We start from the raw sequence: 25,021 nt of genomic DNA, 5'->3' as shown, positions 1-25,021 counted from the left end.
CTCCCCCCTTTGAGCCCCTAGAGGAGGCGGGACTCAAGTTCCTGACCTGGAAGATCACCTTCTTGTTGGCTGTTACCTCTGCAAAGCGAGTTGGGTATGAACTCCAGGCTTTTTCTGCCTTTGAGCCTTATACAAAGTTCCTGCAGGATCGGGTACTTCTCAAATTTTTGCCTACTTTCATTCCAAAGGTTCCTTCCTTTGACAATATCAATCAGGTGATCTCCCTGCCAATGTTGGCTCCATCCCCCCCCCCCTCCTCTGAGGAAAGAGGGCTCCATACCCTCGACATTTCGAGATGTCTTAGGATTTACGTGGAACGCTCCAAGGTATTTAGGAAGAGTGAAAACCTCCTTATCCTTTTTTTCGGTACCCATAAGGGGAGGAAAGCCTCTAAGCCCTCCATCAGTCCTTGGATTAAAGAGGCAATTCAGGAGTCTTATATGTCTCAGGGCTCGGAGCCCCCTGAATTTGTAAGGGCCCACTCTACTCGAGCAGTGGCCACTTCTTTTGCAGAGAGACGCTCGATCCCATTGGACGTGATCTGTAAGTCAGCTTCTTGGAGTTCTCACTCCACTTTTATCTTACACTATAGAGTGGCTACTAGAATACATAGTTATTCCTCATTTGGCCGGACAGTGTTATCTTCCGCCAGGCATGAGGACTCTCGCATGGGGGTTTCTACTTGCTAAATCCCCATCTGTGCCACTGGTTAGGACATCGTTAATTTTCTAACGATAGGACTAAGGGAAAACAAATTATTATTAGAAATGAACGATTCCCATATGTCCTAACCGTGGCACACAAATTTCCGCCCTTTTTTTTTTTAGTTATTTTTGTCTACTTGTAATTACACGAGGTTCTGGGGGGTCACACCCCTCTTTATTAGGGACAGGGAGGGCGTGTGTATGTCAGTTTTTTTTTATTTCATTAAAACTGCCACCTGTCCTAACCAGTCCCACAGGGGCAGAATACCCATCTGTGCCACTGTTAGGACTAAGGGAAAACAAATTATCGTTAGAAATTAACGATTCTTTTTCTCATTAAACATAAAATGCTAGTCTTCATTGTGGTGGTTGTGTTTTTTTTTTTTTTTTTTTAATGTTCTTAACTTTTGTTTGTAGATTCAGAAAAAGGATCCGAAGTCCTGGATGACCCAGTACAAAGATGCACAGGAGGTCGGCGGGTCGCCTGCAGCATCACAGTCAACGAGACGTCGATCAGCTCATACACCGTAACAAAGGGCACATACAGGGTAGCTTATGGGGCTTTTATTAGTACACAGTGCCCTCCGGTGGCAAAGATGCAACATTACCACTGTCAGTTAACGTATTTACATCTGTCTAGTTCAGGTGCATTTATCATGTTTAATCTGTTTTAAGATGTAGAATAAAACCTTGTTAAACGCCTTGTATTCCATCACACCCCCATATGTTTCTGGCTGGTCACGATGGCTGCTTTGTGCGAAGGCCTCTACAAAAGGAGGTGACTAGATGTGTCCCAAGGACACTAACATCATTGATCATACTCCGGATACCAGAGGTTAAATTAAGTCAATAAAAATGAAAGCCCAGAGAGGAAGCTGGTGAAATACAAGCTGAAGGAGTATAAAAAGATCCAGGAGAGGCACAGACAGCACATACTACAGACCTATACAGCCTCTAATTCAGGAGAACCTCACTGCGTGCATCCACATATAGCACCACCCCTGACCATTAGGTTGTGTGTGGTATTGCAGCTGAGCCATAGTACCAGATATAACCTGTGGACAGGTATGGTACTAAATTTGGAAGAAAGCAGCCATGTTTTTCTAATGATGAATCCTTGTAATGGCTGTAGAGTAGTCAGTGCTTTCATTACAGCAGAGGGAACTTTTTATTTTTTTCCCCTCCTTTTTTCGAGGGGGAAAATTGACAATCACATGGACCAAATCCAGGCATTAGAACTAGCCATAAGGCAGGGATAAGAAACATTCGGCACTCCAGCTGTTCTGAAACTACAACTCCCAAAGTTGTCCTTTCACTTTTATGGAAGCCACATAAGAGCCCATGCTGGGGAGGTGTAGTTTCTCACAGCTGATCCCCTGCATAAGGGCTTAGTCAGACGTAAAGCTGCTGGTATGTCCGCCACCTTTTCTAGGGGTGGGGGGAACAAGATTAAACACATGCACATCTGAATAAGCCCTTTGGCCTCAATGGCTGCATTGTGGTCCCCTCACATATGGCAGAAAGTTCCACAAACTGACTTCCCCAATGTTATAAGGGGCTGAAAATGTTCTATCCCTGCATTATATGCCATAGTGTAGATAACTTGTTGCACGTTTCCCAAATGCCACTGTCTACATTCATTTCAATGGAAAACGCTAAAAATCTTTTTTCCCCCCACTGCAGAATCTGTTTCCCATTGACATGAATGCACCTCCATATTATTTTGGCAGCATTTTCCACCACGTGTGGAGGGCACCCTTAGGCCCCTTTCACATGAGTAAGTGCCACACATTGGACTCACAGCATGCGACGGCACCCGTCCTGACCTCCCAGCACTGACTGGGATCTCATAGCATTATATTGATTTATGATGCTGTGTAACCCTTAGAGGTCTGGAATGTATTGTATAACACTGACCTAATGCGGTCAGTGTTATACAATACATTCCAGACCTCTAAGGGGTTACACAGCATCATAAATCAATATAATGCTATGCGATCCCAGTCAGTGCTGGGAGGTCAGGACGGGTGCCATCGCACGCTGCGAGTCCAATGTGTGGAACTTGCTCATGTGTTGACAATTCTACAGACCCACAAATGCAACTATAGTACGGCCGCACTAAACCAGCCTCAGGCTTGTATCCTCAGTCTGTTTGTGACCACTACAATGTGACTTAAAATGGTTTGGGATAAAAAGGGTTAAACCACAACAGTCTAAAAACATATCTACCGCTCGTTAGCAGATTTCCTATTTCTCAGCTTCCTACTTGACAAAAAATAAAATAAAAATGCATTAAAAAAATAAAAATTCAGCCTCTAATCATTCAGATTTAAAAGTGTGCTGGGACAGTGTCCAACGCCTCCCCGGGATCACGAGACACCGCTACGTTCTGCAACAGAGCAAGAGGAAGAACTGTTAGTAAGAGCAGGGGAGGTGCATCTCAGTATTGGGGCTCATGCACATGACCCTATGTTTATTTCTTTTGCTGTCGTCTGCAACACACGGATCCTGAAAAAATACGGATGATGTCCGTGTGACATCTGTATTGCATCCATTGTAATAATGCCTATCCTTGTCCGCAGGGCTACGGAACGGACAGCACACTGTGTGCTGTCCTTTTTTTGCAGACCTATTAAAATGAACGGGTCCGCATCCTATGGCCCCTTTCAGACGAGCAAGTATTCGGTGCGGGTGCAATGCGTGATGCGAATCCATTGTGCCCACACGGAATCTGGACCCATTCACTTCAATGGAGCTGTGTACATGTGCGTTGCGTGCAAAACATATTGCACCCGCGCGATAAAAACGGAACGCGATCACAGACAAAACTGAATGACTTTGCAAAACCACTCATTTTTCACTGAACGCATCCGCAACGCTTGCGGACCTAATCCGCACAAGCTCCTCTGCAAGGGGCCTATCTGGAAAATAATACTGAATAGACACAGCAACAAAATACTGCGTTATGTTTTGTGGTCTGCGGATGCCGGCCATGTATGTTTTCGCAACGGAACGGGCCAACTTTTTTTTTTTTGTGGCTAGCACACTGAGTGCTGTCCGAATATTTTGAGCCCCATTGTAAGTGAATGGGTCCGTATTGTTTGCGGCTCGGATGCGGACACAAACGACGGTCATGTGAATGAGGCCTTAAAGAGGTTCTTCAGCCTATTTATAATAAAATGACGTGGGCTGCAGTCACCATATCATTCCAGACTGGGTTATGTCTCACTTCAGCAAGTGGTATTTATCATGTAGAGAAAGTGAATACAAGGCACTTACTAATGTATTGTGATTCTCCATATTGCTTCCTTTGCTGGCTGGATTCATTTTGCCATCACATTATACACTGCTCGGTTCCATGGTTACGACCACTGCTGCAGCTGCTGATAGGTAGTGGCGGGGATGGGAGCTGCTGTGGTCCCAGCGTGACCACCCATGCTGGATTGCAGGGTGGTCGTAACCCCTGGATATGAGCAGGGTATAATGTAATGGAAAAGCTGAACCAAGCTAGGAATGAAGGCAATATGGACAATCACAATACATTAGTAAGTGCCTTGTATTAACTTTCTCTACATGATAAATGCCATCTGCTGAAGTGATACAGCCCCTTTAAGGCAACTAGGTGAAGTGCATAAATACACAATTTTTTTATACATACACACATTACATATTTATTAACCCCCCACTCTTCCCTGCATACTGGTCTCCATCCTGCAAGAGGTGAGCTGGCGAACCTATCGGCCAGTTGCTGTAATGACACTCATTGCTGTTCTGGCAATAACGGGGTGTCTATTATTTAGGACCCTCACCGAATGCTGAATTCTGTAAAAGGTTATTTGAAAGCCCCTATTCTGAACCAGACTAATTGGCACACAGTCTTTCACGTAAGCAGTCTACTCACCATCGGCTTTTCTCTGTGTGTATTTACTGCTTCCACATTCAGGTAGATCGATTCTACTTTACAACCTGTAGGAAGAGAAGTTACACGGACACTTACTACGGATAAAATGTTTTGAAACAGGAAAATAGTTTCATAAGAAGATGTAGGAGACATCTGGCCTGAAGCCGTCCATGTCTTGACAACCAGCTGTGTGTCAAGTTTTCATGTGATCCACCGATCCAGAGAACAGCAGGCCGCCCATACTCCCATTCATTCTCTGTGGAACTGCCAGAGATGGAGTACAGAGCTCGGACGTTTCATTTCCAATGGTCCCACAAAGAATAAATGGAGCGGCAGGGCACTTGAGGGGCCTATCGAACCATCAGGATGAGAGAGGGACCCCCTCATCACTATGATCAATGCGGTTCAACCTCTAGGACCACCACCCAATCCACAGAATTAAGGATCCACAGAGCCGATTCAGCACTGCATCCATTTTTTTTTTGACCAGGAGCACAATTAAGCCTCATTTACACATCCGTGCTCAAATCCGTGGGAAGGTGAGCAGTGTGTCCGTTTTTTGCTGTCCGTGTGCCATTTGCACAGCTGAAAAATTATTTTCAAAAGCATCTTTTCCTAATGATCCGTGAAACACAGATGGCATACATGTTGCATCCGTGGTTTTCACGGATCCATAGACTAATGGGCGTGACTGATCTGTGAGCACGGACAAAATAGAGCATCTGTGCTATAAAAACTGACCCACGGATCGTGTTGAAACACTGATGTTTGAATACACACATTAAAATGAATGGGGACGTGTGTTGTCCATGGACAACACTGATGTGTGAATGAGGCTTTGGGGGGGGGGGGGGGGGGGGAGAGAAAAGGTACAGGGATCAGTGGGGATCCCACAAGTCAGACTTTCACTGATCAAAAAGTGATGGACAACCCCTTTAAAGTTATGTTTCTAACTAATCAAATGTAAAGGCTTTACCATGCACTTACTGAATCTACAGTTGCTGCTTTCTCAGATTTCACTGAGGGTCACATGACCTGTGATGTCAGCTTCTCTCCCTGCTCTGATGAGGTTTCGGCCACAAGCCTGAGGGAGCTGATCTGTGTCTGTACACGAAACATCACTGTGCTGGCCACTCCCCCTGCACTGCAGTCTGTTCTTTCCCTGGATTCTTCAGGAAAAGCTTTAACCCCTTCAGCAGCACAAACTCAGGGCTGAAGGCTTTACTGAGTAGCTGCAGGCAATCATGAGACAAATGCTGGGCACAACTCCCAGTATACAAACATGCTTGGCTGTTCTTCTAACTCCCATTCTGGGAGTTGTAGTTTCTGAACAGCTGGAGGTTGCCAATCCCTGCCTTAGGGCTCATGCACACGACCGTATGCATTTTGCAATCCACAAAAAATACGGATGACGTCCTTGTCCATTCCGTATTTTGCGGAACTGAACAGCTGGCCCCTAATAGAACAGTCCTATCCTTGTCCGTAATGCGAACAATAATAGGACATTGTTCTATTGCGGTGCGGAGCGGACATACGGAAATGGAATGCACACGGAGTCATTTCAGGTTTTTTTTTTGCGGACCCATTGAAATGAATGTGTTTGTGCGCATGAGGCCTTAGAGCAAGACTGCTTTCTTCTGTCTCACCACTTGCGATCGCTATTGCTCAGGGCGCCTGTCACCCTACTGCCCCGCAACTGCGGGCCCCCAGGTCTACTAACTTAACATGCCCATTAGACCCTGCCACATATTGTATGTTTATTCATAAGGTGGCACTCACCATAAGCTACGGGCGTCAGTTTCAGCACGGTGTGAAGAGGACATTTCAGGTATGGCAATTCTTCTGGCAAAAAAGAGAAGTTATGATCAGCTCCGTTTTCTTCCTCTACGCTTTGGCGTGTGCGCAATTTTTTGTTCAAGCCTTCTTTTAATAGCACTTTAAGTGCACATTCCTCTTACATCATAAGACAGATCATAATTATCTAATAGATGCCGGTGCCACCTCTGGGAACGAAGGACACATGGCGGTGCTTCTGCACAACTCTGTTTACTTCTATGGGAGTAAAAACAGCCGAGCTGGCTGTTCTCAACACAAAGGGCAGATTGCAGAGGTGGGACCCGCATGTATCAGACCCCATAGCAAAATGCCTTAAAAATAACTCCAGTAACAACAGGAAGGGGGGCAGCTACACAGCGCCACTTTTATTGATAGGCTGTGTCTGGTATTGCAGCTCAGCCTCGATTTAACTGAGGCAATAACAGACACAGCCGACAAAAGTGGGCCTATAGACACCTGGACAAACCCATCTGTGTTGGACATTATTAAAGTCTATGGGAGACCCTGATAATTTAGCGGCAGAACTTCATGGAGGTACAGATGGCACTTTCAAATGGGCCCCAATGCCTGATGAGACATGACATCACTGTGCCCATCACTCTTGTATTATGGTGCTGCGTTTATTATCCCCAGTGCTACTAAATGCCCCATAAGCTAAGACTGATGCCCACTGTGATGTCACAGCACCATAATGCAAGACTGATGCCCACTGTGATGTCAAAGTACTGTAATAAAAGTGATGCCCACAGATGTCACAGTACCAGAATACAAGACTGATGCCCACTGACATCTGTGGGCATCACTTTTATTACAGTGCTGTGACATCACAATGGGCATCAGTCTTGTATTACGGTGCTGTGACATCACAGTGGGCATCAGTTTTCGATTACGGTACTGTGACATCTGTGGGCATCACTTATTACAGTACTATGACATCACACAGCACCATAATACAAGACTGATGCTCACTGATGTCACAGCACCGTAATTCAAGGTTGATGCCCCGTGATGTCACAGTAAACTACAAGAATGATGCCTACTGTGATGTCACAACCAGAATACAAAAGTGATGCCCGCTGTTATGTCACAGCACCATACTATAAGATTGATGGCTGCTGTATTATAGGGCACTATTACAGCTTTATTCATCAGCGCCCTGGAACTTTAAGTTAGGACTATTATATTCACCAGTTCCTGATGTGGGTGTTAAAAAGGGGGGGGGGGGGTTAGAAGAAGGCAGACAGCCATGTCTTTGTGGCCTTCAATCCTAAATAGAAAGCAGACCCATGTTTCCCGTATTTTACACATAGGCTGTCAAGAGTCTCACTTCACTCCGTATGATGTCAGTCCAATACAACAGACCTACTGCCAACAGTCCATAAAGCTTTCAAGTGAATCGATCCATGCTTCTTATGAGTAAGGGGCAGCGACTCCCGAAACGTCACATGCCATAGGAGTGGTCAGGATAAAGGTGGACTCGCCAACTGCATGTCATATGGAATTTTGTATATCAAATTAAGTTGGACTTGGGGGAGGGGGGTGGGGGGGGGGGTGGATCATTGAAGACTTTATTTTTATATTTTTTACACCCGAAGAGCGGTGACTATGGATCGATTCACTCACCTGAAAGCTCTATGACCTGCTGGCAGTAGTACGTCTGATTGCACTGACTGCTATGTAGCTGTTGTCCAAGATGAAATACACAGAATCGGTTACCTGCAGTTTTGTCTAGGAAATAAGCCAGCAAACAGCGCATGACGGCCTGGTGACAGACCACCAGCACGTTCTCCTGACGCTCCAGCTCCATGATAACCGGCTCCAGTCGCTGCACCAGGTCCTCATAGGACTAGATAACAATACAAGCATATAGTTACAAAAAAATTAAAAAAAAGTCCTTTTACATGGACAGATTTCGGTGAATCAAGGATACAGAATATAGATTGGCAGTCCGTAAAGGGATTAAGTCAGCTCCAAAACACCCCCCAAACTAGTGCAAGCGGTCTACAGTTTAAGTGATGGAGAGTCAGATTCTGTCATTTTTAGCTTCATACTCCCTTGCGTTACGACGCTGTGCTCCCAAATACCAGCAGTAAAAATGCATGGAGAGGACTCCTTGAATCTAGATGCATTTTACTGCTGGTTTGTTGGAGCAAAGAGGCAGAATGGAAGGGAGTATGAAGATAAAAATTGCATAACCGGACTCGGCATCACTTGCACTATACGCCGCTTGCACTAGTTTGGGAGGTGTTTTGGAGCCGACAGATCCCCTTTAAAGGGGTTGTGCCATGAATAACATTGTACAGCACCTGGATCTAAATACTTTTGCAATTGCAGATGAAACAATTCTCGCTCGTATCATTGGGGGACACAGGACCGTGGGTATAGCTGCTGCTGCTGCTGCTGCCACTAGGAGGCGACACTAGGCTGAAAAGTGTTAGCTCCTCCCCTGCCGGCTATACCCCCTCCAGCCTGGAGACAGCATATCAGTTTTTAGCTTAGTGTTGTAGGAGGCAGACCTCCCCGCTTACAGGGCAGCTTCCTTTTGTTATTTTTAAAGTTTTTTTCATTTTAGGTTTGGGAGACAAAGTGGCCTAGCCTCTCTGTCTACCCGGGGAGCAAGACCGGTGACGGTTCCCTCACCACCCGACCTCCCCACAGAAGAAAAGGTGGACCAGGGAAGCCTCACTCCCCTGTTTCCCACCAGCCAAAGGGTCATCTGGATCCGTTAAGACTCCCGCCATACCAGACTCCTGCCACTTCAGGTGCCAGCTGCTGAAGAGGTGACCCTGCTGGTCCACTAAGGGAGGGAGGGTGAAGAGTAGAGGATAAAGATGAGGTGAGTAAGTATTTAACCCCCCCCCCCCCCTTTCTCTCTCCGGGTCTCGTCTGCTCTTCTGGACCACAAGGGAGAGCTTAACCACCCCCGTCCATCCTCCCCCTTCTCACGTATCACCCAGCTTTCCTAGAAACAGAAGGCATCTGCTTCAGATTGACCCTTCTGTGTTAGAGGCCCCCGTTTGTCCCCTGGCGCCACCATTAGGCAGGCCGACCACCCCACTTCTTCAGGCCCTGACTTCCTTTCGGGCCTACTCGTGATTCGGGTCGCTCCAGCTCCAGGCGTGTTCCCTGGGCCGCAGGGGGTCTCCGCGGCCGTTCCTGACAAGCGGCCAGCTTCCCGCACTGCTCCGGGTCCCTTAGTTCCCCGGCCGACCAGAAGTACATCGCGGTCGGCTGCGGGTGGCTAATTTAGGCCGCAGCTTCCCGGGAAATGTAGGCCGCAATTCCTGCCGCGGCTCCGTGGGAGGATCCTTCGCTTTCCCCGCGCTGGTTCAGGCTGCCTCAACGCTGAGTATAGCCACTAAGCTATTCAATAAAATGCATCTGTATAGCGCTACCTGCCGTTTGTTCTTTTCCTTATTTCTCCGTCCACCTCATTGAGGTGGTCACACGCGCTCAGTTTTAACTTTTAACTGCCACCAGCCATATCTTCTGTTAGAAGCGGTGGCAGGTACCAGGTAAGAGCTACAGCAGAAAGGGCATGCCCCCTGAGCTGCCTGCCGGAAATAAATGTAGCAGAGCAATGAATAGGTTTACTTGGGCCAATTGGGATTATGGGGATGAACAACCCTTAATATGTTGCACAGGGTGACGCCCTGACAATAAACAATAATTTTTAGTACTGATGGGATCACTTGAAAATGAATGTTTGCTCGTTTGTCAGGCGATCGGTGGGGATATTTGCATAGGACAAAAGGATTGGATTGTTTGTAGTTTAACCTGTCGGACCGCTTTCTCCCTATGGGACAGATTGGGGACAGTAGGGCTATGCCCTTAGACATAAGATCCCCCCCAAAAAAATTTTTTTTAGATAGAAATATATTATATATAATATATATAAAAATCGCACATATGAACATTTGAGAAAGGCTGGTACGTGTCACTTAGCTGACCTAGTAGATCACAACTGCCATATATGAAAATGTTAAAGCAGCCCTTTATTTGGACTGTAAGGGTATTATGACATGGCGCAGTCGTGTTGTTGGTGCGGTTGAGTCTTGTGGGTGTAGGAGTCGCAGTGGACTAATTAAACCAATTAAGATCTCACCGTTTAGGCTACATTCACACTTGCGGTTCATTCCGGATCATTTTTTTTGCAAATCAGGATGCATCCGTTCCGTTAGGATGCAGTTGTGATCAAAAACGGTAAAAAACGGATCTGTCACTAAATACATTGAAAGTCAATGGGTGACGGATCCAGTTAAAAAAAAACAAACACACGGATCCGTCACCATAGACTTACATTGTTTACAGTGCCAGATCAATTTTTATGACCAGACACAAAACCGCAGCTTGCATCGGTTTTATGTCCGGTCACAAAACGAAATGCTGATGAAATGGAAGACATCCTGAACGGACCTCTTTCCATTCAAAATGCATGGGGACTAAATGGAAAAAAAAATTATCTTTGCCGGTATTGAGATTCTCTGCCGGATCTCAATACCGGAAAACAATGCAAGTGTGAAAGTAACCTTAGTCCGTCTTCATTGTTAATAGCTGCGCCGCCCCCACAATACCGCCTGACCATTAAGGCTAGGGCTACACGGCGACATATAGGGTGCAACTACACTGACACATTTTATAATGGTAGTCTATGGTGTTGCACTGCGACATGCTTGGATGGTTTTGACTCGATGCTTTATTAGGCAAGTAAAGACTTTCCTCTTCATCCTCGACAGCACCCAAGGTATTTTATTCTGAGAACAGGGAGAGACAGGCCATAGATCCCACCTGGAAACTTGCCAGTGGGCCGAAGCCCAGGGAGCTGCCTGAGGTGCTAGCACCCTCCTCACAACCGCCAGCCGGTTACACAACCACCTGAATTTTCCACTGTCAACACTGGGAGCTTCTGGAAAGTAAAGTCACCCTCCTAAATTGAACTATATTGCAGTCCTCGGTATGGTGATTCCGCCTGCTGTTCATAGGCCACCAGGCCTCAAGCCTATGAGAAGACTATCAGCCGTGCAGATGGTTGCGATGTTATGACCACACACCACTAGGCCTAAAGCCCATGAGAACATGCAATTATGGCCAGACGGCACTACGATGTAATCACAACTGGCTGTGCCGGAACGCAGACATCTCAGGCCGCAGGGTGGAAGAGGCCTGCAACGGGAGTCAGGAGCCACCTGGAAAGTATACTACTGGAGTCATTAGAGGCAGGGCTGTGGAGTCGGAGGAAATTTTGGGTACCTGGAGTCTGAGTGTCGGCAAAAAATGAACCGACTCCGACTCCTACTAGATTTAAATTGGAATAAAAAAATAAAAAAAAGCAAAAGCAAATTTAAACAATGTCCCAATTCACAAAACGTTATAATTAATTACCGTATTTTTTGCCCTATAAAAGACGCACCTGCCCATAAGACGCACCTAGGTTTTTGAGGAGGAAAATAATGAAAAAAAATTTTTTAAACCAAAAGTGTGCTTTTGAACTAATGGTGGTCTGTGGATGGCACTTTTATGGGGGCATCTGTGGATGGCACATCTATAGCATCTTACCTTATGAGTCATCCACAGATCCCCCCCCATAACAGTGTCCCTGTGTAGTGAATGGGGGCCGGCATCTGTTTCTGTAATGGCAGCGGGGCCCGGTGCCTGCGTCATTCATAAAGTGGGCGGAGCAGGCGCGTGACGTAGTGAGCTACGCTACGAGCGCCCACCCGGCCTCCTGACTGCCAAGAAGTTAGTAGTAAGTAGTTCAGCGCTAGATTTAAGATGATTGGAATACTTTAATACCCACAAGTTAGATATGATTACCGTATACTACAGTGAGCGGGGCCCGGTGTAGTAGAATACAGTGACTGCACCGGGCCCCGCTGCCATTACAGAAACAGATGCCGGCCCCCAGCCCCTCCTCCCTCTCAGCCTATTCACCGGACGGTCGCAGCATTCGCCCCCATAAGACGCACTGCTATTTTTCCCCCACTTTTGTGAAAAATACGGTACTTCTCTACTGTAAGAATAAAGGCCAATGCATGTAGTGCGTCACGTTACCGCAAAACGAACACGTTAAGTGACCGTGAAGAAGCATGCTTTTCATATGCTTCACTATATGGCCCGCAACGCACAGTTAAGGAGCGGCAATACTTATACTTTCCATTGCGTTGTGTTTCGCTGGTACAGGGAACGCAACGCCCATGGTTAACCTCGCCTCTCACTGATAACTGATTAAGTAAATATATTTTTTGCAGGACTAGAGACACTTGTATAAGTGAAGGGAATGGATAGTCAATAGCTCAAGACTGAAGCTGTGAACCATTTGAAAAACTGCTGTCATTCAGCTAAGGCTATAAAACCTTGTAAACGCAGATTGTTAGCTTAAACTTTAAACATGACTATGGGATTCTACTGGGGAAATCAGGTTTTACAATAAATGCCCCGTCCTGGATCCCCCCACTGCCCGATCTTCAGCAGAAGATCAGCACAAAGGAGAAGGCAGCAGCTTCCTAGCCAGTAGTTCTGTGGTAATGACATGTATGTTGCCTTTCTTTCCTTCAAGGAATGTATAAAATACATTCACATATTAAATACAGAGGAGTCGGAAGTTCCAAAAACTGAGGAGTCGGAGTTGGAGTCGGAGCATTTATCTACAGATTTCACAGCCTTGATTAGAGGGGCATTTTTAATTCCTGGGGCACTACAAAAAGGAGCAATAACTGTTGAGGGAACTCTGCTTGGCTACATTTTTGTATGTTACTAGTATTTTCAGGGAGGTACGATTTTTTTTCTACAGTATAGTATTTGGGGGTGGCAGCAGGATGGAGAGTTTGTTTTGAGAAGATCGGTAGGATGATGGAAAAGTGAGGAACCTAAGATGCCTTTTGGCAAACTCTGCACAAATGAGACGTGGCTTAAAAGAATAGCCTATAGGGCCATGCAGAGTGTGGCCATACAGCATGTGGAAGTATGACTGGATCTACGAGAATCCCGGGGCAAGAGGACTATGGTGGAATGTCCCTGTTGTGGGACATTCCACCATAGCTTTGCCTGGACCTTGCTACTTATAGTTCTGACAGACCTGGTTATTATACCCTACTTTTTGGGGATTCAGGTGTGTATTTGAGTCAGGTTGAAATGTCTGCAGACAGTCAGTCCCACTTAATCATTATATTAAAACTCCAGTGGAGGAGTGATGTAACCTTCAGGTCTGAGGTTGTGAGGACTTTTGTTTAACGTCACCATTGTGGTGAATTCTTCTGACTTCCAGCACACACCTCCCATAGGTTTGTGCATGTGCCGGAGGTGTGGGCTGAACCCTCGTTGTTATATCTAGAGTCTGGGTATAAATACTTGCAGATCATGCTTTACAAACTGGACAAACCAGATGCTAAAATGTAGACCTTGAGATGCATTAGCTGTCTGGTGCACATCTGCACTCTGAAACGCAATTGTGGCACGTTCCTTAATACACGTGTTGGAATTGTGGTGCATCCTTGTTGCATACTCCAGAATGTCATCATTCCTATTGGAGCACAGTCTTGCCCAAGGAGAAATCTTTGCTCCCCACAATGACCTCTTCTAACCAACAGTGCCTCAGCCTGCAGTTGCGAAGCTCTTCTGTAGACCAGCTCCACTAGCTCTTAAGACTAGCCCTTCATTTTCTACTCCAGCGTTGAACTGAAGATTCACCATGGCTCCATTCGAACCCTTAGAGCTAAGCCGCCTGAAGTTTCTCTACTGTAAAACTATCCTTCAAATACAGTAGCTGTGGCCCCGGTGATTCGGTCCCTCACACCAGCTAGAAGGGTCAGTGACTTACATGCCTTCACCTCTCAAGAACTGCATCAAAAAATTCTGCCAATTTGTTTACTGATGATGTTAGGGGAGAGAAGGACCTTCCTTTTCTCCTGGAGATAAGCTGGTAGTGGGGAGAGACAACTGTTGGCTGAACGATCATTGTGTATGGGGCCCTTTATTACTTACCTGCAAAGAACTAGCAACTTCAGATTATCCAACAGATTGTTCATCCAGTTCTATGGTCCTAAACAGGGTCAGTGGGCTAGCAAGGCTCTCAGATAAGGTGGAATTGTGAGGCTTTCCTGGAATGCTACCGACAAGGGCTTTCTGCATCTGAAGGGGTTCATGCTCATTCTTCAAGATTCATTTCAGTTTCCTGGGCAGAATTTATCATTGCAGTACATCTGTCAAGCAGTTTTCTGGACGTCTACCAAAACCTTCATGGACCATTAGAGGCTAGACATCACAGAGGGAGTTTCGGCCTTTAGTAAGGCTGATAACCCTCCCTTATCCTGGGTGTTTCCTCCGACTCAATGAAATTTCAGGTGAGTTAGTCTTCGTTCACATCTCTGTTTTGGCACAGAACAGCCTGCCGGATCCTCTACTTCACCGCCAAAAACAGTTGCATGCACAAAAATAATTGTCTAGCCAACAGATGGCATTTGCGTCGGATCAGGCAGCTGGATCTCCAAACGGAGATGTGAGCAAAGCCTAAAATTCCACTCCTATCAGTTACAAGGAACGGTCAGCACAGCTCATTTACGTGGACCCAGACATACCGTATTTTTCACCTTATAAGACGCTCTTTTTTCCCCTAAAGCGCGCGGGGGAATGTCAGTGTGTCTTATAGGGTGAATACTGATGAGCGCTTTCATTATGGATGAGCTCTGTACTCACCGCTTCCTGATCTTCCTGTGCTTTGATTGCGCACAGCGCAAGGACGTTGGAGCTCTGTGACCTCAGGTCACAGCACAGCGCTTGGCAGGAAGAATAAGGCTGGGTTCACACCAGAGCGTTCTGAAAGGAGCGCTCTGTATGCGCGATTGTACGGGCGTTTACAAGCGCGCATACAGAGACAAGTGAACACACATTGTCGCGCGTTCCCGAAAGTCTATGTACGGGAACGCGCGACAAACGCCCAAAAAAACGCTCATCTAGTTGTTTGAGCGTCGGGCGTTTTACAGCGCGATCGTACGCGCTGTAAAACGCCCAGGTGAGAACCATTCCCATAGGGAAGCATTGGTTTCTCCTTGTTAAGCGTTTTACAGCGCGTAGGAACGTGCTGTAAAACGCTCAGGTCTGAACTGAGCCTAAGTAGTGAGCCGGATGACAGAAGCGGCGGCAGGAGCAGGAGAGGCAAGTCATTTCTTTTTTTGTCTGCTCTGAGCATGGGGGTCAGTCACATTGGGGCTCTGATCCAAGGTTTAAATGGGGGCTCTTATTTACATTGGGGGTCTGATCGGGGGTCTAATGAAAAAATAAAAAAAATTCTAATTTTCCTCCTCTAAAACCTAGGTGCGTCTTATGGGCAAGTGCATCTTATATGGCAAAAAATACAGGTAAATCCACTAGGACATCTTCACATATCCTCCTGCGGTAAAGCAGCAATAGATTTGTAGACTTTTTATATTTCTTTGCATGCAGAGTGTAAAACCCAATATAAACACAGAAATTCAGCCCTGGGAAGCCCTGCAGATGTGGATCTAATACAGCTCATGTCCGATCACTCCACACTCACCTCTCCTTTGGGGTATCTGTAACGGTATTTGTCCTGGTCTCTTAGTGCAAACTCTTCTGGAAAATGTTCCTGTATTTCTTCATATGTCATCTCCTCACACACCCCCTGGAAAGAGAAGGTTTTAATGACTGGGGCAGAGACAGCTGAGATGAATGGAAAGCCTACATAGAGGTATTTGCATTGCTAGCGTCAAGGCACTTATGGGCCGTCATGTGGATGGTCTTGCTTTGATGAAGGTGGGCTTCCCCTTGTGTTTGCAAACAGGAGAGTATAATGCCTTCTTGTGTGAAGGCCGTTTGACCAAAGCCAGTTTCCCATACCCTTTGTAATGTCCGACTATAGTTGCAACTTCCTGTAGCAGTAGAAAGAGCAGCTCTGGAGCCCAAACTGCTGCTCCGACAAGTGAAATACTTTGCATTCATGCACAGTCAATTCATATATTTTTTGCATGAGAAAACAATAGGCAAAAGGGTATCTCCCAAGGAAAGATAACCATCTCACTAGTGCCACCTTGTGGAAGTGGCTCCCTGCGAGTCAAAATCAGACTTTTTAACAAGCTTTGGGACATGACAAGGGAAAATAGCCAAGATATCCATCCGTAGACAGCCGTTTTGGGGTGCTTGCCCATAGGATTCTGGAGAGTGTGATGCCTTGGAGGATGGATATTTGGCTTGGCCATTTCCCTTGTCATGTCCCACGGATTGTTAAAAGGTTGGATTCTGACTCCTAGGCAGCCACTTCCTCAAGGTGGTGCTAGTGAGATGGTTCTCTTTCTTGGGAGGTACCTCTTTGCATATTGTTTTCCCATGGCGCATTGCCAAAAAGTCTCAATACCCTGGAGCACTTCCATTAAGTCTCCATACAGGGTTGGTCTCTTTAAGGAGAAGAGTCTGTACCCTATCTGAGGTGCATGGGTAACGATACAGCCGTGACAGAGTCTGTAGACAGGTAAGTTATATGAAGGGTGATGTAGTCCACTTACTGCATCTATCTCATTCAAGGCCTTCCACTGCTCGTAAGGGACGTCCAGCGCTTCTGCCGTCTGAATGGTGCGCTTCATGTGACTGGTCCATACTTTCAGGTCTGGAATTTTCTGTGATCTAACAAAGTTTCCCAGTGCATGGGCGTACTGGAAAGGAAAGGGTGAAAAAGAAAAAAAAAAGGGAGCAACCGTAAGTCACGAAGAGCTGACCAGCACCTATGGAGATCATGATCTTAAAAAGGGGCAATGCATTCCCCAGTATATACACCCCTTTATGGAAGGGACCCATCCTACAGTTCATCCTGAGCTTTATGGTTAATGCATATAATCCATACTACTATGACTTATGAATGGAACCTACATCTGCCTTGTTAAATTGGGCACAGGAATGAGTCACAAGTCATTTTCGGAAGCAGAGATGTATTATTAATCTGGAACGCAACCTCTATGGGCGCGGTGGTCCATGTAGGACATTTCTTACCTGCTTTCCACGAGGTGAAAGCCCAGAGTCCCCTCCAATCCTGCCCATGAGGTTAAGATCACTTTCCCCATGCCGGGATAGGTAGATAGAGCGAGGGGTCACGTGGATGTTCATCAGGTAGTAGACCGTGCGGCTCTGAATGTGATCCTGGACCCGGTTCACCAGGTATCGGTTCCCGACATTAAAAATCGTAATATAAGACAGATCGCTGCAACGGAGAGAAGCAGAAAAAAAAAATGAGCGGTGGAGGAAGGGGGTTATGATGGCGGACCAGACAACGGATCGCACCACAAGACATGGCTTATCTAGAAGCTGTCCCCTCTCCTGACAGGTCTGATTAGCATCTACTTGCATTCCTCATGTAACAACCATTCTGGAGCATCTATTCTTCTGACCCTATGATGTGCCATTCCCTTATTATTCCTACTAGACGTTATGAACGAATTACTAGCGGTTTGCAATAGAGGTCCTGATTGGTGTAACCAGTTGGGGGCGTGTCCCTGCCCAGTCTGACACTGGCAGCACTGATTGGATAGTGTTAGACTGTGCATGGACACACCCCCAACTGGTAACGCCCAGCTGGATCTCCATTGTAAACGGCTTGTAATGCATTCAAAACCTCTAGAAGGAAGAATAAAAGGAATGGTAGAGTCAGAAGAATAGATGGTCAAGAATTGTTATTACATGGGGAATGCAAGTACTAAAAGTGAAAGTTAAAGGGGACCTCTCCCCTCTCCTGACTTTTTACATGGGAAGCAGATGCTAAACAAAGACCACTGACGGCAATTGGGGAGAGGTTTCCAGATATCTTGGAATTTGAAGGAGAAAGTGAATTTTAAAAGGGAAGGAGTCATTAGAAAATGACAAAATTTAGTTTTTATGTTAAAATAATCATGCCATTTTAATTTTCCATGTCAATACCTACATTAAAAAGGAAAACAAAAATATTGCCGTTTTCGCACTGGCCACTAAGCCTAATAGGTGCCAACTTTTGATCCGTAGAGATCACTTTACTGCGGTTATGTGCTTCTCATAGCAGGCAGGATCGGAATGACAGATATCACCTCTTTAGGAAGATAACACAGGATCCACCATTTACAATAGGGGATAGCACAGCTTATCTACTCCCTCCTGACCTCTGCACAGGTCAGAGCATGCCCAGAAAACTCTGAGAAGTCAGTGAGGGCCCCCCCTCTTATTTTGTGTGTGTGTGTGTGTGTGTGTGTGTGTGTGTGTGTGTGTGTGTGTGTGTGTGTGTGTGTGTGTGCGCGCGCATCACGCAGCTCAGGCAAGATGGCCGCCCCCATTAATCCTGTTCAGGAAATAAAATTAAAAAAACTGCAATCTGAAAATTAAAAACAGATTAGGAAAAAAGAATGTATGTCGCTATCTGGTTTCCAGCGGCAGAAAAAAAAAAATATTCTGTGACACATTCCCTTTAAACAATCCCCATTTGTTAAATGGTTCCCTACAGAAGAAATTGATCACGGGTTGTCCAACTGCTGGGATCTGAGGCGATCACTTGTAATCTGTGAGGACCCAGTGGGGTCATTTATCAAACTAGTGTAAAGTAGAACTGGCTTAGTTGCACATAGCAACCAATCAGATTCCTACTTTCATTTTGGACGGCTCCTTTGGAAAATGAAAGGTGGAATCTTATTGGGGCAATTAGCAAGACACCCCCAATAAAGGAGTGGTTCTGCAGGTGGTGACCACAGATCACTTCTCAGTTCCTATGCTTCCTGGCTGATGTTTTGGTCACTTTTGAATGCTGGCGGTGTTTTCACTCTAGTGGTAGCATGAGACGGAGTCTACAACCCACACAAGTGGCTCAGGTAGTGCAGCTTATCCAGGATGGCACATCAATGCGAGCTGTGGCAAGAAGGTTTGCTGTGTCTGTCAGCGTAGTGTCCAGAGCATGGAGGCGCTACCAGGAGACAGGCCAGTACATCGGGAGATGTGGAGGAGGCCGTAGGAGGGCAACAACCCAGCAGCAGGACCGCTACCTCCGCCTTTGTGCAAGGAGGAACAGGAGGAGCACTGCCAGAGCCCTGCAAAATGACCTCCAGCAGGCCACAAATGTGCATGTGTCTGCTCAAACGGTCAGAAACAGACTCCATGAGGGTGATATGAGGGCCCGACGTCCACAGGTGGGGGTTGTGCTTACAGCCCAACACCATGCAGGACGTTTGGCATTTGCCACTGGCGCCCTGTGCTCTTCACAGATGAAAGCAGGTTCACACTGAGCACATGTGACAGATGTTACAGAGTCTGGAGACGCCGTGGAGAACGTTCTGCTGCCTGCAACATCCTCCAGCATGACCAGTTTGGCATTGGGTCAGTAATGGTGTGGGGTGGCATTTCTTTGGAGGGCCGCACAGCCCTCCATGTGCTCGCCAGAGGTAGCCTGACTGCCATTAGGTACCGAGATGAGATCCTTTAGACCCCTTGTGAGACCATATGCTGGTGCGGTTGGCCCTGGGTTCCTCCTAATGCAAGACAATGCTAGACCTCATGTGGCTGGAGTGTGTCAGCAGTTCCTGCAAGACGAAGGCATTGATGCTATGGACTGGCCCACCCGTTCCCCAGACCTGAATCCAATTGAGCACATTTGGGACATCATGTCTCGCTCTATCCACCAACATCACGTTGCACCACAGACTGTCCAGGAGTTGGCAGATCCTTTAGTCCAGGTCTGGGAGGAGATCCCTCAGGAGACCGTCCACCACCTCATCAGGAGCATGCACAGGCGTTGTAGGGAGGTCATACAGGCACGTGGAGGCCACACACACTACTGAGCCTCATTTTGACTTGTTTTAAGGACATTACATCAAAGTTGGATCAGCCTGTAGTGTGTTTTTCCACTTTAATTTTGAGGGTGACTCCAAATCCAGACCTCCATGGGTTGAAAAATTTGATTTCCATTTTTTTATTTTTGTGTGATTTTGTTGTCAGCACATTCAACTATGTAAAGAACAAAGTATTTCAGAAGAATATTTAATTAATTCAGATCTAGGATGTGTTATTTTTGTGTTCCCTTTATTTTTTTGAGCAGTGTATATATAATTTTTTTTACAGCGCTCACCGTATGGAAATTACATGATAATTCTTTACCTAGAGTAATTACAGATGCAGCTATTTTAGCAATTTTTTCCCATCGAGAAGTTTTTTTTTAATGATAAAAAATAAAAATAAAAGCTGTATTTAAACATGGATTTTTTTTATTTTATTTAATGAAACTTAACTATTTACTAGTCTCACAAGGGGACTTTAATAGGCGATTGCTTCAATAATGCATTGGAATTGCTTATGCAATGCATTATTCTGTCAGTGCTATACTGACATCCGCCAGCAGGCTGCGCAAGAGAGGCGTGACCGGCTAGGATACATGACAGTCAAGGCTGGGGCCTTCATTAGGTTCCAGCCTGCCATGCACAGACATCAGCACCCCATGATCCCATTCATGGGGTGCCACTGGGAGAGACAGTCTGCTCCAGTCTGTAACCACTTAGATGCCACAGTTGCTATTGACACTGATTTTGGCGGTGTCCCAACTCTCCCCACTGTGAGGTGTCCATCTAATGTATAAAAAGGGCCTCCTGACTCTACCCTGACCGTAGCGGTCAGAAAGATAAGAATTGGGCATGTTGGATTCCAACTTACAGTATAAGCCAGATGATCAGTGTCCAGGTTTATTAGCCCCCTAGTCTACTTTAGTAACCAGACCCCACATTAACCCATTCATTTACGGACAGCGAATGCAACCGGTTTGTTTTCTTAGCTTTTCACCATTACTTAGGCTAATCCTTGAAAGGCCGAGCACTTCACCACAATAGCCCTGACAGAGCCTCACTATATACGGTATATACTCCTCTATCCAGGGACACACTCCTCCACTCGTACCGGCATCGCTCCCAGTGACGGTAATGCAGCAATATCACGTCTTGCACCGAGGATCCTTCATTGGAAACAGATCTTTGCTGACCCATCAGAGACAGACAGCATCTACGTATACATCTCAGCACCAGTATATGCTACCAGCCAGAGAGCCTATTCCATCTGTCCCTGCACAGAAGGCAATGCTTGTCTACCCCCTTAGGCCTCAAGCACACGACCGTAGTTTTGGTTCGCATCCGATCCGTTTCCCCCCCCCAGATCGGATGCAGACCCATTTGTTACAGAAAATGCGGACAGGACACCGTGTACTGTATGCATCCGTAAGTCCATTCTGTGGCCCTGCAAAAAAAAATAATAAAAATAGAACATGCCCTATTATTTTCCATTTTGCAGAGAAGAATAGACATGTGTAGCATAGCACAGGACCTGCGGAAGGGAAAATTTGGGGAGGCACACGGACGGTATCCGCGTTTGGGGATCCGCCAGGTCGTGTGCATGAGGCCTTATATCTTTCCCTGGCCTTCATGCATCTCACAATTTTCCGACATCGCTTACACCTGGATTACAAAGAAGCCATGAGAAAATAAAAATAAAAACACAAGGAGAACATAGAAACTGCAGCCTTCAGGAACCCAGCCATGCAAAGCAATGGTGACCACTGAGCCACCAGGTACTCCCAGCAGCCAAGGCATGGGGGGTATGGGGGGTGCTGACTGGACAGATAGGGGGTACATTGCAAAGTTTAGCCAGGTTGATATACAAAATTACAGATTCCACTTGCAGGGACGAGACAAAGCATCGTACAAATGACATCATCTGAGAGAGAAGGATAAACTTACATGTAACGTGGAGGCTAATCTTCCATGCGACATATCCACGGGGTACGCACATGAGAGGCACGTTCGCATCACGCATTGCACCCGCGCGGAAAACTCGCTCGTGTGAAAGGAGCCTTAGGGTCCATTCACACGTCTACAAAATGGGTCCTCAATTTTGCGGAGCGGGTGCGGACCCAATCATTTTCAACGGGGCCGCAAAAGATGCAGGCAGCACACAGTGCGCCGTCCGCATCCGCACTTCCGTTCCGCGGCCCCGCAAATAAAATAGAACAGTTCCTATTCTTGTCCACAGACACGGACAAGAAAAGGCATTTCTATTATAGTGCCGGCCACGTGCGGTCCGCAAAACAGGTGCGGACTTGTGAAAGGACCCCAACAGATAGAACCTGACCAAAGCTGGCCATACATATTCAATAGCTGCCGGCCGACGTTCTTCCTACTGACAGCGATCTGTCCCGACTCCGCCATATATGTGTGGTCAACGGGAGAGAGGAGAAAGCTGGTGACAGGCACTTTTGGCGACCGGCACTCCAGCTATTGTAAAACTACAACTCCCAGCATGAATACTTGCTCTGCTCATATAGAAATAAATAGAGCATGCTGGGAATTGTAGTTTGGCAACAACTCAAGTGCCGAAGGTTGCCGACCCCTGTCCTAGGAGAACGAAAGCAGCGGATTGAAAAGAAAAAGCACAACTCACTTAGTCTGATCCGTCTCTGCCCCAAGTGTCGGGAGCTCCCCATAAACCGTCCTCTGAATCCGCCGTTCTACCGCAAAACCACAACCCTTTCCCCAATTGGACAAATCTAAATATTTACCCATCCCTGTCATCATGCAGCGGCTCGTAACTCATCTGATAACATTCAATTCGCTTGAGGAAATCTTCCACCACCTTTTCCCGATCGCAGTCCTTGTAATCCGGACTCGATAACTTCACTTGCTAGGGAATAGAAAAAAATATATAAATAATTTAAATAATAATAATAATAATAATAATAATAATAATAATAAAAAAAGGAATTGAAATGTAAAGTAAGATAATGGATCGGTTCTGACTGTATCCCACGGGATCTTACAGTGATATTTTCAGCAATGATGTCCGGGTCATCACAGATGGATTCAATGAAGAAAACCTAAATTAGTGAAGACAGAGAAAGAGTTAATTAATGTCAAGCACTGTCCAAAAGGAACATATACATTTGCGCTGGCCCATAGCAATCAATCGGCAGTCCCCTTCCGTCTCCCTAGTGCCACCTATAGGTGGCCTTCCTGTAAAGTCTCATCTAACCCTCTGAATCAGAGATCAGCAACCTCCGGCACTACAACTCCCAGAATCCTCCTTTCATTTCGGTGGGAGTTACAAGAAGAGCAAAGACAGTGTGCATGCTGGGAGTGTAGCTTTAACCATTTACTAGTCTCACAAGGGGACTTTAATAGGGGATTGTTTCAATAATACTCTGCAATTGCTTATGCAATGCATTATTCTGTCAGTGCTATACTGACATCCGCCAGCGCGCTGCGCAAGAGAGGCGTGGCCGGCTAGGATACATGGCAGTCATGGCTGGTGCCTTCAATAGGTTCCAGCCTTCCATGAACAGACATCGGCACCCTATGATCTCATTCATGGGAGAGAGAGAGTCTGCTCCCTCTGTAACCACTTAGATGCCACAATCAATAAATAGTGACTGTGGCATCTAAGGTGTTAAACAGCCCAGACAGGTGCTTCTGCTGTTCCAGACTTTGCAGCTGCAGCTCGGCAATCACGTGAGAGTCAAGGACCCGTGCAGCGCTTCTACTTGGCGCTACAAAAAGGCAGAGTTTTGGGTGGGGCCCGTCTGCTGTACATAAAATAGTGGCTGTAAGACAACTGGCTGCAGCAGGAGCCTCTCCCCCAATACAAGCCACATCCTCTCAGCTATTCCCCAGTCAAAAATGGAAGAAATCAGCATTATTATTGTAGTAAACCCTGCAGGCTGATAGACCTATATACGGAAGATAATCTTTCACTCAATGGTGGTCTTGAACCGGAGACGCCCACCCAATCCCCCCCGAGTAGGGTTCTGCCTGGTTGTACTGAAAGGTACACACATCATTAAGGGGGAGGGGGGATAAAACTGGCTTGATCGCCATAGGCTCATTCAGCGTTTAGCGGTTCTCCCCGAGCACACACGCATGCTCAGCCGAGTGTGCATCTGCTGTTCAATGGACAGAGAAGAGAGAGGGGAATAGGTCGCCGTCAGACATCCCCAAATCTAAAATCTACCATGCTTGACCCTTCTTTTCCCTGAAATCCTCCATCAGGGCGGACAGTCGGGACACCACCTGCATGAGATGGTCGGCCGGACCTGCCGAGATCAGCGGGTCCGGCTGACATAGTGTCATGGGGGATGGCCTGTTTTATCTGTCACAGCCTCCCCATCAAAAAAATCTGGTAATCTGTGGGGGTCCCAGCTGTCAGACCCCCACACTGATGGCATATCCTAGCAACATGCCACAAATGCCTAGTTTGATGGTCAGTACTAGCTACCACCAGGTCTCCATATAAGTATCCCTCCATGCACATCCCCCTAAAGGGGTATTCCGACTGTTACATAAGAGGTAACTACTACAGCAGGGAGGGGGGGCACTCATAAGCGACCTCAAAATGAATAGAGCAGCAGGACGTGCATGCCCCCTGCCCCTTCATTCATCTCTATAGGTGTTCCAGAAATAGCGGAGCTCTTCCATAGATTGGAGCAGCAGTGCGCCTGCTTGCCCTGCCGCTTCATTCATTTCAGGGGGCTCCAAGGGGTTACAGCGAGTGATTCGTGGGAGTCCCAGCAGTAAGGGCCCCCCCCCTACCATCGATC

At 46.6% G+C, this 25,021-nt stretch overlaps 2 protein-coding genes across 5 annotated transcripts in view; one reads left to right on the top strand and one right to left on the bottom strand.

Moving 5' to 3' along the window:
* Positions 1-2,369, top strand: part of LOC121009161 (non-structural maintenance of chromosomes element 3 homolog) — a 40,746-nt gene extending 38,377 nt beyond the window's left edge. For both annotated transcript variants that reach the window (XM_040442072.1, XM_040442073.1), the window contains exon 11: positions 1,122-2,369. In XM_040442072.1, coding sequence (XP_040298006.1) covers positions 1,122-1,235 — 114 coding nt within the window. In that variant the 3' untranslated portion in view covers positions 1,236-2,369. The remainder of the gene's footprint in view (positions 1-1,121) is intronic.
* Positions 1,256-25,021, bottom strand: part of PFKFB1 (6-phosphofructo-2-kinase/fructose-2,6-biphosphatase 1) — a 55,030-nt gene continuing 31,264 nt past the window's right edge. For 2 of the 3 annotated variants that reach the window (XM_040442071.1, XM_040442069.1), the window contains exons 6-14: positions 23,249-23,305; positions 22,991-23,112; positions 17,437-17,644; positions 16,956-17,102; positions 15,974-16,078; positions 8,158-8,287; positions 6,385-6,447; positions 4,606-4,670; positions 1,256-3,093 (exon numbers count right to left, since the gene is read on the bottom strand). In XM_040442071.1, the coding sequence (XP_040298005.1) occupies positions 3,034-3,093; positions 4,606-4,670; positions 6,385-6,447; positions 8,158-8,287; positions 15,974-16,078; positions 16,956-17,102; positions 17,437-17,644; positions 22,991-23,112; positions 23,249-23,305 (957 nt within the window). In that variant the 3' untranslated portion in view covers positions 1,256-3,033. The remainder of the gene's footprint in view (positions 3,094-4,605; positions 4,671-6,384; positions 6,448-8,157; positions 8,288-15,973; positions 16,079-16,955; positions 17,103-17,436; positions 17,645-22,990; positions 23,113-23,248; positions 23,306-25,021) is intronic. The other variant, XM_040442070.1, reaches the window with a different exon arrangement.

This window comes from Bufo bufo, chromosome 8, assembly GCF_905171765.1.
Source record: "Bufo bufo chromosome 8, aBufBuf1.1, whole genome shotgun sequence".
In the NCBI taxonomy this organism is placed as follows: domain Eukaryota; kingdom Metazoa; phylum Chordata; class Amphibia; order Anura; family Bufonidae; genus Bufo; species Bufo bufo.
The sequence above is the reverse complement of the archived record's forward strand: the minus strand, read 5'-3'. Positions and strand labels throughout refer to the sequence as shown.